General features: G+C 43.4%; 1 protein-coding gene across 1 annotated transcript; it reads left to right on the top strand.

Annotated features, from left to right (window-relative positions):
• Positions 1-2035: 2035 nt before the first annotated feature.
• LOC310995030 (E3 ubiquitin-protein ligase TRIM39-like) lies at positions 2036-3436 on the top strand (the record flags this gene model as incomplete). The annotated part of the gene is made up of 1 exon (XM_083983958.1): positions 2036-3436. One exon carries the CDS (start codon positions 2036-2038, stop codon positions 3434-3436), a length of 1401 nt encoding a protein of 466 aa, XP_083840084.1.
• Between the last annotated feature and the right edge of the window lie 10226 nt (positions 3437-13662).

Here is a 13662-nt window from a genome sequence, read left to right as displayed (position 1 = left end):
AGGCAGGAAAATTAAGGTGAGGGGCAGGATTACCTGCAGAACGACGCATGTCGTATATCTTATTAAATGTCCATGTGGTTTCTGTTATGTAGGGAAAACCAAAAGAGAATTGAGGATCAGAATCTCGGAACATAAAAGTAATATCAGGAACCATGATGAGAAGTCACCTATCGCCAGACATTTTAACTCAGCAGGCCACGGAGTCTGCAGTTTGAGATTTATGGGGATAGAAATTGTCGATCTCCCTCCTAGGGGAGGTGACAGGGAGAAGAGACTCCTCCAAAGGGAGGCTTATTGGATTCACCGTTTACAGACGGAGCATCCGAGGGGGTTGAATGAGGAACTGTTATTTTCATGTTTTCTGTGATGGTGGTTAGTGATGTAGATGTGGTCCTCCTCACTGCCTGGAGTGAATTGCGTGTATGTTCATTCCTCTTCTCGGGCAGTGGTCGTACCACATTTGTTTATCACTGACCTTTATCTACGGGGTTATCATATAGACCCATGTGTGTTCTTTATATTACTGTCGAGGATGTAGGTCCATTGGGATCAAACAGACAAGTGTTGTTGCCACATTTACAACTTGTCGTTTTTTATGAATGTAGTGCTTGATTGTAATTTCGTTAATGTTATTTACATGATGATGTTCCTCATTGTTCTGTGTAATATTTTCTATAGTATTTTCTGACATTTTGTGACTGTTTTAATCACAGTATGTAGCTCATAAATGTTTTGTGTATGTATGTGAATGAAATTGGAATCAGCTGGCTTTGAGTTAAATAGTGGACACACCCACTGACCTGGTAACGCTGAGGACGGCTGATTGCCGAAACGCGTCCGTTTCTCGCTGCCGAGCGGTTTTTATGAATTAAAAAGTTTTCAACTTAAAGTGAGTGCTGTCACAACCCTTTTTTTGACTTTGAATTTTTTGGACTGGCACCCGATTCACCCGTTCATACCTTGAGTTGAGCACGCCAAGTTTGCTGATTACACACTGGCTGCATACCAGAACCAGGACCAGTACCAGGACCAGGACCAGGACCAGAACCAGAACCAGGATCTGAACCAGGACATGGTCACTCTGGCAAGTGGCGCCTGCAGCTCAGCACTGGGAAGACAGTGTCGGCAGCATTCCTCCTCAATAACACGGAAGCCAACAGGGAGCTTGAGGTCTTCACAGACAGCAAACGTTTGGAGTTCCAGAAGGCCCCAAAGTACCTCGGCGTACGCCTGGACAGGACGCTGTCCTACAGACAACATATCGAGGAAGTGAGGGCCAAAGTAACTAAAGGGTCTCGCTTCTTCGCCACATTGCTGGCACGACCTGGGGTGCCTCTGCCAAGGTACTGCGTATCTCTACCCAAGCCCTCGTCTTCTCTGTAGCCTGGAGCAGAAGCCCACAATCCAAGAAGGTTGATGCGGTCACTAACAACGCCCTTCATATTATAACAGGCTGCCTGAAACCCACCCCCGTGTTCTACCTGCCAGTCCTAGCAGGAATAGCCCCAGCCGGTTTACGGCGAGAGGCGGCCACCCTCGCCCTGGCAAGGAAAGCCCAGGAACACCACTGGCACATCCTGCACAACACCATGACAGCACACGAAAAGGCCCTTTTCAAAATGAGGCACGAGCCTAGAACTGCTCCTCTACATTCACCTGGACCGACCTGTTCAACATTCTGTCACTTTTTAAAGCTCCGCCCCCTCACATGACTCACCTGAGATAAACCAAGTTAGTTATTAACACAGAGGACAAAGTCCCAGGAACTTTATTGGACTGTGTCAGTCCCAGAGTCACAGACTGAAGAAGAGACGATCAGATTCAGCTTCAGACTGAACCAACAACTTCCTGTGAGTGAGTCCAGCTACAACACTGCTGCTTCAACCTGCTGACACTCCACACACTGAAGGTGAGTTTGACTAAAACCGGGACTCAGAGTCACAGTAAACTTCAGTCAAGTCAGTAGAGGAGGGAGGGGAGCCATGACTGACTCTACTTCCTGTCTGCTGTGTTTTCAGCTTCACTCACAGACTAAATGGCTTCCAGACCAGAGGAGGATCTCTGCTGTCCGGTCTGTACGGAGGTCTTCAGAGATCCCGTTGTTCTGTCCTGCAGCCACAGCTTCTGTAAAGACTGTGTGAAGAGCTGGTGGAAGGAGATACAAGATCAACTGTGTCCAGTTTGTAAGAGAAGATCTTCAAAGTCAGAACCACCTGTTAGTCTGGTGATAAAGAACCTGTGTGAGAGCTTCTTACAGCAGAGAGAGCAGAGATCTTCAGAGGCTCTCTGCAGTCTGCACTCTGAGAAACTCAAACTCTTCTGTCTGGACCATCAGCAGCCAGTGTGTCTCATCTGTCTGCATTCACAAACACACAAAAACCACAGAATAAAACCCATCGATGAATCTGCTTCACAACTCAAGAAGGAACTTGAGGAAACGCTGGAGCCCTTAAAGAAGAAGTTAAAGGGTTTTGAAGAAGTTCAAGTGGAGTTTGGTCAAACAGCAGAACACATTAAGGTCCAGGCCCGACACACAGAGAGGCAGATTAAGGAGCAGTTTAAGAAGCTTCACCAGTTTCTAGAAGAGGAAGAGGAGGCCAGGATGGCTGCACTGAGGGAGGAAGAGGAGCAGAAGAGTCAGAGGATGAAGGAGAAGATGGAGGCTCTGAGCAGAGAGATAGCAGCTCTTTCACACACAGTCAGAGCCACAGAGGACGAGCTGAGAGCTGAAGACATCTCATTCCTGCTCAACTACAAGGCTGCAGTGGAAAGAGTCCAGCAGCGCCCCCTGCTGGAGGATCCACAGCTGCACTCAGGAGCTCTGATAGACCAGGCCAAACACCTGGGCAACCTGACCTTCAACATCTGGAACAAGATGAAGGACATGGTCTCCTACAGTCCTGTGGTTCTAGACCCAAACACTGCTCATCCAAAACTCATCCTGTCTGAAGATCTGACCAGTGTGAGACGAGGAGATGAACAGCAGCTTCCTGACAATCCAGAGAGGATTGATGGTTATTTCCCCTCTGTCCTGGGCTCTGAGGGTTTTAACTCAGGGACTCACAGCTGGGATGTCCAGGTTGGAGACAATACACACTGGGTACTGGGTGTGTTAACAGAGTCTGTGCAGAGGAAGGGAGGCAAGATAGGGTCTGGATCATGGGTGTTATGGTTCTATGGAGATAAATACTCAGCAAAGTCACCATCAACTTCATTCACTGATCTCCCAGAGCAGAAGAAGTTCCAGAGGATCAGAGTGAATCTGGACTTGAACAGAGGAAAACTGTTGTTCTCTGATCCTGATACTAACACACACATACACACCTTCACACACACTTTCACTCAGAAGATGTTTCCATACATTCACACTGATGAAAACCTCCCGGTGAAGCTGTTACCAGTGAAGGTGTCAGTGACAGTGGAGCAGAGCAGTTAGAGACGAAGAGGACGATTATATTTATAATGTTGTTTATTTCTTGAAGGGAAAAGTCAGTGAATTGAACCTGTTAAACTGCACCTGTCCTCCTGCTGCCTCATTATTACACTTTTCATTTTGATCTATTTTTCATGTGTAAAATATTTTCAATCTTTTTTATCTTTATGATTCATTTCACATTACATTTGTTATTATGACTTTGTGTGGAGTGATGAGTTAAAAAATGTTATAAAACGGACGCTTCGCATCGGGCCGAACAACGCCCCTTAGCCGTGGTATAATGAGCATATACCACGGCCTGTCGTGATATATTGCTTAAATAAATTACTTAACATTTGATTCTTCTTCTCCAGATGATAAAATGTCAAACAGTAAGAGTGATTCTGGTTTAATTACATATAAAGTTTGTATCTGTTCAAATTAAATTATCTAAAATGTATTAACATCATTTGTGTGTGCGTGCGTGCGTGCGTGAACTTTGCATGAGAAGGCAAACAAGGACAAGTAATTAATATCAGATTTAAACACATTTAGTTGAATGACTCCAAAGGTTTCAACAATTTGATTTAATGAATAATGAGTTTTTCATAAAATCATATTTTCTGTTGTCATTAAACAAATTAAAACAAAAACTCAGAGTCTGACTTCAATGAAGAAAATATAATTCATTTAACTATATTAAATTAATTAATCATATATTGTTGTGTTTAGTTTGTGTTTGTAACTTCACATCCTGACCAGCATGTGTCGCTTTGTTCACAAGAAGCAACAGACAGTCAGCATGAACTTTATACTGACACACACACACACACACACACACACACACACACACACACACACACACACACACACACACACACACACACACACACACACACACACACACACACACACACACACACACAAATACAGTTGTGTGTCTGTACCTGAGCTACATGTTCCTCCTCCACCTGTGGCTTCACTCCTGCTGTTCTGATGTTGTTGTCTATTGGCGCCGCCTGCTGGTAGAAACGTGTCATTACGCTGGACTCTCTTCCACTCGAACAGCAGTGCAGATAAACGGTTCCGGGCATGAGGAGACCCTGAGGAAAACCCAGGACACGCTAGAGGGACTATGTCACTCGGTCGGCCCGTAAACGCCTTGGGATCCTCCCGGAAGAGCTTGAGGAAGAGTCTGGGGAGAGGGAACGCCTTGGGATCCTCCTGGAAGAGCTGGAGGAAGAGTCTGGGGAGAGGGAAGTCTGGGTGTCCCTGCTCCGACTGCTGCCCCCGCGACCCGGACCCGGATAAGAAGAAGGAACTGGATGGATGGATGTTCACTAACTGAACAGTAGAGAGGATCATCAGAAGAACCAGAACCAGGACCAGAACTAGAACCAGGACCAGAACCAGAACCAGAACCGAGCTGATCTGTCCAACCCACCTGCAGGGACACAGGTGCCGCCATCGGGTCTGTCCTTTCACCGATGCTTTTTAATATTATTAATATCTACATCTATGACCTACCGGAGACAACATCAAGACAGTCTGGGTCTGCAGACGACCTGGCTATCATGATACAACAACCAATGTGGAGGCGGTGGAAGAGGGTCTGAACCAGGACATGGTCACACTGGCTGCCTACCAGAACCAGGACCAGGACCAGGACCAGGAAAAGGACAATGACCAGAACCAGAACCAGAAACCAGGACAGGGCCACACTGGCTGCCTACCTCGGCAAGTGGCGCCTGCAGCTCAGCACTGGGAAGACAGTGTCGGCAGCATTCCACCTCAATAACACGGAAGCCAACAGGGAGCTTGAGGTCTTCACAGACAACAAACGTTTGGAGTTCCAGAAGGCCCCAAAGTACCTTGGTGTACGCCTGGACAGGACGCTGTCCTACAGACAACATATCGAGGAAGTGAGGACCAAAGTAACATCAAGGGTATCGCTTATTGGCCGCCTTGCTGGCACGACCTGGGGTGCCTCTGCCAAGGAACTGCATATCTCTACCCAAGCCCTCGTCTTCTCTGTAGCCGAGTACTGCACCCCAGCCTGGAGCAGAAGCCCACATTCCAAGAAGGTTGATGCGGTCACTAACAGTGCCCTTCGTATTATAACAGGCTGCCAGTCCTCGCAGGAAAAGCCGCAGCCGGTTTACGGCGAGAGGCTGCCACCCTCGCCCTGGCAAGGAAAGCCCAGGAACACCATCGGCACATCCTGCACAACACCACGACAGCACACAAAAAGGCCCTTTTCAATATGAGGCACGAGCCTAGAACTGCTCCTCTACATTCACCTGGACCGACCTGTTCAACATTCAGTCACTTTTTAAAGCTCCGCCCCCTTACATGACTCACCTGAGATAAACCAAGTTAGTTATTAACACAGAGGACAAAGTCCCAGGAACAACTTTATTGGACTTTGTCAGTCCCAGAGTCACAGACTGAAGAAGAGACGATCAGATTCAGCTTCAGACCAAACCAACAACTTCCTGTGAGTGAGTCCAGCTACAACACTGCTGCTTCAACCTGCTGACTCTCCACACACTGAAGGTGAGTTTATGGAGCTATTATTGTTGCAATATTATTTGCAAATGCGTATCTCAATCTGTGTGTGCGTATTCAGATCTGTGTGTGCGTATTCAGATCTGTGTGTGTGTAATATGATCTGTGTGTGTGTATTCAGATCTGTGTGTGCGTATTCAGATCTGTGTGTGTGTGTTCAGACCTGTGTGTGTGTAAAAAAAATCTGTGTCTGTATTCAGATTTGCAAGTGAAGACAAATCTGCAAGTGCATGCAAAGATCTGTGAATGTGAACACAGATCTGTAAGTGTACATAGATCTGTAAATGTGTAAACCGATCTGTAAATGCGTACTTAGATCTGTAAATGTCTGTCATCACTTACAACTCAGGCAGGAGCTCTCAATTGGCTGTGTTTTTACACGTGACTTTTGCAACACTTCTGCCGCGGCAGATCTGTGATCTGAAAATGTGTAGAAATGATATTTGTCTGTGACCTCAGTGTTCCTTTGCCCTGAGCTCAGGCTCACAGGCTCACGCTGCCTGGCTGCAGTAGCAGTACCGACCCGGTCCGTGTACGAAGTATAATTCAATTACGTTGTTCACTTTGTACCATGAGAAATGTCGTTTTTACCGGTATTTCCTGTTTGATTGACGTGAGACGTACAACGCAATTCAGCGCACCGAAGTGCCCGCTTGTTCCTTTCTCCAACTTGTACAATGAAAATTGAAAAAGGAAGTCGAGAGCCGGAACCAGCCTTCAAAGTAAAAGCTCCGCGTTTTGATGGCTACAGCAACGGACAATTTAAAAGAAAGAAGAAGAAAAACTCCGAAACGAATTAAATACTTAATTCACAACAAATCGCCTCCTAAACGATTACCATTTACCCCAGTAAAAACGACATTTCTCATGGTACAAAGTGAACGACGTAATTGAATTATACTTAGTACACGGACCGCGGTAGCTACTGCTACTGCAGCCAGGCAGCATGAGCCTGTGAGCCTGAGCTCAGGGCAAAGGAACACTGAGGTCACAGACAAATCTCATTTCTACACATTTTCAGATCACAGATCTGCCGCGGCAGAAGTGTTGCAAAATTCACGTGTAAAAACACAGCCAATTGAGAGCTCCTGCCTGAGTTGTAAGTGATGACAGACATTTACAGATCTAAGTACGCATTTACAGATCGGTTTACACATTTACAGATCTATGTACACTTACAGATCTGTGTTCACATTCACAGATCTTTGCATGCACTTGCAGATTTGTCTTCACTTGCAAATCTGAATACAGACACAGATTTTTTTTACACACACACAGGTCTGAATACACACACACAGATCTGAATACGCACACACAGATCTGAATACACACACACAGATCTGAATACGCACACACAGATCTGAATACACACACACAGATCATATTACACACACACAGATCTGAATACGCACACACAGATTGAGATACGCATTTGCAAATAATATTGCAACAATAATAGCTCCATATGAGTTTGACTAAAACCTCGACTCAGAGTCACAGTAAGCTTCAGTCTAGTAGATATAGGGAGGGGAGCCATGACTGACTCTACTTCCTGTCTGCTGTGTTTTCAGCTTCACTCACAGACAAAATGGCTTCCAGATTAGAGGAGGATCTCTGCTGTCCGGTCTGTACGGAGGTCTTCAGAGATCCTGTTCTTCTGTCCTGCAGCCACAGCTTCTGTAAAGACTGTCTGAAGAGCTGGTGGAAGGAGAAACAAGATCCACTGTGTCCAGTTTGTATGAGAAGATCGACAAAAAAATGACCAAAAACCAAACAGGCGATTTTAAAAAGACGACAGGTACGCGCCTGTCGTTTTTTTTTGACCAAAATTTTTTTTTTTTTTGACCAAAAATTAAAATTTCTCCAAATTTCTCCAAACTCGGGTATATCATCTGGGGGTCCGAGGGGAGTCCAACGCAGAAGGTTTGGTTGAAATCGGGCCGGTGGTTTTGGAGAAAATGACCAAAAACCAAACAGGCGATTTTAAAAAGACGACAGGTACGCGCCTGTCGTTTTTTTTTGACCAAAATTTTTTTTTTTTTTGACCAAAAATTAAAATTTCTCCAAATTTCTCCAAACTCGGATATATCATCTGGGGGTCCGAGGGGAGTCCAACGCAGAAGGTTTGGTTGAAATCGGGCCGGTGGTTTTGGAGAAAATGACCAAAAACCAAACAGGCGATTTTAAAGAGACGACAGGTACGCGCCTGTCGTTTTATTTTGACCAAAATTTTTTTTTTTTTTTGACCAAAAATTAAAATTTCTCCAAATTTCTCCAAACTCGGATATATCATCTGGGGGTCCGAGGGGAGTCCAACGCAGAAGGTTTGGTTGAAATCGGGCCGGTGGTTTTGGAGAAAATGACCAAAAACCAAACAGGCGATTTTAAAAAGACGACAGGTACGCGCCTGTCGTTTTTTTTGACCAATTTTTTTTGACCAAAAATTAAAATTTCTCCAAATTTCTCCAAACTCGGATATATCATCTGGGGGTCCGAGGGGAGTCCAACGCAGAAGGTTTGGTTGAAATCGGGCCGGTGGTTTTGGAGAAAATGACCAAAAACCAAACAGGCGATTTTAAAAAGACGACAGGTACGCGCCTGTCGTTTTTTTTTTTACCATTTTTTTTTTTTTTTTGACGAAAATTTAAAATTTCTCCAAACTCGAATATATCATCTGGGGGTCCGAGGGGAGTCCAACGCAGAAGGTTTGGTTGAAATCGGGCCGGTGGTTTTGGAGAAAATGACCAAAAACCAAACAGGCGATTTTAAAAAGACGACAGGTACGCGCCTGTCGTTTTTTTTTGACCACATTTTTTTTTTTTTTGACCAAAAATTAAAATTTCTCCAAATTTCTCCAAACTCGGATATATCATCTGGGGGTCCGAGGGGAGTCCAACGCAGAAGTTTTGGTTGAAATCGGGCCGGTGGTTTTGGAGAAAATGACCAAAAACCAAACAGGCGATTTTAAAAAGACGACAGGTACGCGCCTGTCGTTTTTTTTTTTACCAATTTTTTTTTTTTTTGACGAAAATTTAAAATTTCTCCAAACTCGAATATATCATCTGGGGGTCCGAGGGGAGTCCAACGCAGAAGGTTTGGTTGAAATCGGGCCGGTGATTTTGGAGAAAATGACCAAAAACCAAACAGGCGATTTTAAAAAGACGACAGGTACGCGCCTGTCGTTTTTTTTTGACCAATTTTTTTTTTTTTTTTGACCAAAAATTAAAATTTCTCCAAATTTCTCCAAACTCGGATATATAATCTGGGGGTCCGAGGGGAGTCCAACGCAGAAGGTTTGGTTGAAATCGGGCCGGTGGTTTTGGAGAAAATGACCAAAAACCAAACAGGCGATTTTAAAAAGACGACAGGTACGCGCCTGTCGTTTTTTTTTGACCAAATTTTTTTTTTTTTTGACCAAAAATTAAAATTTCTCCAAATTTCTCCAAACTCGGATATATCATCTGGGGGTCCAAGGGGAGTCCAACGCAGAAGGTTTGGTTGAAATCGGGCCGGTGGTTTTGGAGAAAATGACCAAAAACCAAACAGGCGATTTTAAAAAGACGACAGGTACGCGCCGGTCGTTTTTTTTTTACCAATTTTTTTTTTTTTTTTTTACCAAAAATTTAAATTTCTCCAAATTTCTCCAAACTCGGATATATCATCTGGGGGTCCGAGGGGAGTCCAACGCAGAAGGTTTGGTTGAAATCGGGCCGGTGGTTTTGGAGAAAATGACCAAAAACCAAACAGGCGATTTTAAAGAGACGACAGGTACGCGCCTGTCGTTTTATTTTGACCAAAATTTTTTTTTTTTTTGACCAAAAATTAAAATTTCTCCAAATTTCTCCAAACTCGGATATATCATCTGGGGGTCCGAGGGGAGTCCAACGCAGAAGGTTTGGTTGAAATCGGGCCGGTGGTTTTGGAGAAAATGACCAAAAACCAAACAGGCGATTTTAAAAAGACGACAGGTACGCGCCTGTCGTTTTTTTTGACCAATTTTTTTTGACCAAAAATTAAAATTTCTCCAAATTTCTCCAAACTCGGATATATCATCTGGGGGTCCGAGGGGAGTCCAACGCAGAAGGTTTGGTTGAAATCGGGCCGGTGGTTTTGGAGAAAATGACCAAAAACCAAACAGGCGATTTTAAAAAGACGACAGGTACGCGCCTGTCGTTTTTTTTTTTACCATTTTTTTTTTTTTTTTGACGAAAATTTAAAATTTCTCCAAACTCGAATATATCATCTGGGGGTCCGAGGGGAGTCCAACGCAGAAGGTTTGGTTGAAATCGGGCCGGTGGTTTTGGAGAAAATGACCAAAAACCAAACAGGCGATTTTAAAAAGACGACAGGTACGCGCCTGTCGTTTTTTTTTGACCAAAATTTTTTTTTTTTTTGACCAAAAATTAAAATTTCTCCAAATTTCTCCAAACTCGGATATATCATCTGGGGGTCCGAGGGGAGTCCAACGCAGAAGGTTTGGTTGAAATCGGGCCGGTGGTTTTGGAGAAAATGACCAAAAACCAAACAGGCGATTTTAAAGAGACGACAGGTACGCGCCTGTCGTTTTATTTTGACCAAAATTTTTTTTTTTTTTGACCAAAAATTAAAATTTCTCCAAATTTCTCCAAACTCGGATATATCATCTGGGGGTCCGAGGGGAGTCCAACGCAGAAGGTTTGGTTGAAATCGGGCCGGTGGTTTTGGAGAAAATGACCAAAAACCAAACAGGCGATTTTAAAAAGACGACAGGTACGCGCCTGTCGTTTTTTTTGACCAATTTTTTTTGACCAAAAATTAAAATTTCTCCAAATTTCTCCAAACTCGGATATATCATCTGGGGGTCCGAGGGGAGTCCAACGCAGAAGGTTTGGTTGAAATCGGGCCGGTGGTTTTGGAGAAAATGACCAAAAACCAAACAGGCGATTTTAAAAAGACGACAGGTACGCGCCTGTCGTTTTTTTTTTTACCATTTTTTTTTTTTTTTGACGAAAATTTAAAATTTCTCCAAACTCGAATATATCATCTGGGGGTCCGAGGGGAGTCCAACGCAGAAGGTTTGGTTGAAATCGGGCCGGTGGTTTTGGAGAAAATGACCAAAAACCAAACAGGCGATTTTAAAAAGACGACAGGTACGCGCCTGTCGTTTTTTTTTGACCACATTTTTTTTTTTTTTTGACCAAAAATTAAAATTTCTCCAAATTTCTCCAAACTCGGATATATCATCTGGGGGTCCGAGGGGAGTCCAACGCAGAAGTTTTGGTTGAAATCGGGCCCGTGGTTTTGGAGAAAATGACCAAAAACCAAACAGGCGATTTTAAAAAGACGACAGGTACGCGCCTGTCGTTTTTTTTTTTACCAATTTTTTTTTTTTTTGACGAAAATTTAAAATTTCTCCAAACTCGAATATATCATCTGGGGGTCCGAGGGGAGTCCAACGCAGAAGGTTTGGTTGAAATCGGGCCGGTGATTTTGGAGAAAATGACCAAAAACCAAACAGGCGATTTTAAAAAGACGACAGGTACGCGCCTGTCGTTTTTTTTTGACCAATTTTTTTTTTTTTTTTGACCAAAAATTAAAATTTCTCCAAATTTCTCCAAACTCGGATATATAATCTGGGGGTCCGAGGGGAGTCCAACGCAGAAGGTTTGGTTGAAATCGGGCCGGTGGTTTTGGAGAAAATGACCAAAAACCAAACAGGCGATTTTAAAAAGACGACAGGTACGCGCCTGTCGTTTTTTTTTGACCAAATTTTTTTTTTTTTTGACCAAAAATTAAAATTTCTCCAAATTTCTCCAAACTCGGATATATCATCTGGGGGTCCAAGGGGAGTCCAACGCAGAAGGTTTGGTTGAAATCGGGCCGGTGGTTTTGGAGAAAATGACCAAAAACCAAACAGGCGATTTTAAAAAGACGACAGGTACGCGCCGGTCGTTTTTTTTTTACCAAATTTTTTTTTTTTTTTTTACCAAAAATTTAAATTTCTCCAAATTTCTCCAAACTCGGATATATCATCTGGGGGTCCGAGGGGAGTCCTACGCAGAAGGTTTGGTTGAAATCGGGCCGGTGATTTTGGAGAAAGTGACCAAAAACCAAACAGGCGATTTTAAAAAGACGACAGGTACGCGCCTGTCGTTTTATTTTGACCAAAATTTTTTTTTTTTTTGACCAAAAATTAAAATTTCTCCAAATTTCTCCAAACTCGGATATATCATCTGGGGGTCCGAGGGGAGTCCAACGCAGAAAATGACCAAAAACCAAACAGGCGATTTTAAAAAGACGACAGGTACGCGCCTGTTTTTTTTTTTTTTTACCAATTTTTTTTTTTTTTTGACGAAAATTTAAAATTTCTCCAAACTCGAATATATCATCTGGGGGTCCGAGGGGAGTCCAACGCAGAAGGTTTGGTTGAAATCGGGCCGGTGGTTTTGGAGAAAATGACCAAAAACCAAACAGGCGATTTTAAAAAGACGACAGGTACGCGCCTGTCGTTTTTTTTTGACCAAATTTTTTTTTTTTTGACCAAAAATTAAAATTTCTCCAAATTTCTCCAAACTCGGATATATCATCTGGGGGTCCGAGGGGAGTCCAACGCAGAAGGTTTGGTTGAAATCGGGCCGGTGGTTTTGGAGAAAATGACCAAAAACCAAACAGGCGATTTTAAAAAGACGACAGGTACGCGCCTGTCGTTTTATTTTGACCAAAAATTTTTTTTTTTTGACCAAAAATTAAAATTTCTCCAAATTTCTCCAAACTCGGATATATCATCTGGGGGTCCGAGGGGAGTCCAACGCAGAAGGTTTGGTTGAAATCGGGCCGGTGGTTTTGGAGAAAATGACCAAAAACCAAACAGGCGATTTTAAAAAGACGACAGGTACGCGCCTGTCGTTTTTTTTGACCAATTTTTTTTGACCAAAAATTTAAATTTCTCCAAATTTCTCCAAACTCGGATATATCATCTGGGGGTCCGAGGGGAGTCCTACGCAGAAGGTTAGGTTGAAATCGGGCCGGTGGTTTTGGAGAAAATGACCAAAAACCAAACAGGCGATTTTAAAAAGACGACAGGTACGCGCCTGTCGTTTTTTTTTGACCAAATTTTTTTTTTTTTTTGACCAAAAATTAAAATTTCTCCAAATTTCTCCAAACTCGGATATATCATCTGGGGGTCCGAGGGGAGTCCAACGCAGAAGGTTTGGTTGAAATCGGGCCGGTGGTTTTGGAGAAAATGACCAAAAACCAAACAGGCGATTTTAAAAAGACGACAGGTACGCGCCTGTCGTTTTTTTTGACCAATTTTTTTTGACCAAAAATTTAAATTTCTCCAAATTTCTCCAAACTCGGATATATCATCTGGGGGTCCGAGGGGAGTCCAACGCAGAAGGTTTGGTTGAAATCGGGCCGGTGGTTTTGGAGAAAATGACCAAAAACCAAACAGGCGATTTTAAAAAGACGACAGGTACGCGCCTGTCGTTTTTTTTTTTACCAATTTTTTTTTTTTTTTGACGAAAATTTAAAATTTCTCCAAACTCGAATATATCATCTGGGGGTCCGAGGGGAGTCCAACGCAGAAGGTTTGGTTGAAATCGGGCCGGTGGTTTTGGAGAAAATGACCAAAAACCAAACAGGCGATTTTAAAAAGACGACAGGTACGCGCCTGTCGTTTTTTTTTTACCAATTTTTTT

Source organism: Trachurus trachurus (assembly GCF_905171665.1).
Source record: "Trachurus trachurus genome assembly, chromosome: 12".
NCBI classification, from domain to species: domain Eukaryota; kingdom Metazoa; phylum Chordata; class Actinopteri; order Carangiformes; family Carangidae; genus Trachurus; species Trachurus trachurus.
Note: the sequence above shows the minus strand (reverse complement) of the source record. Positions and strands in the feature narration are given on the sequence as shown.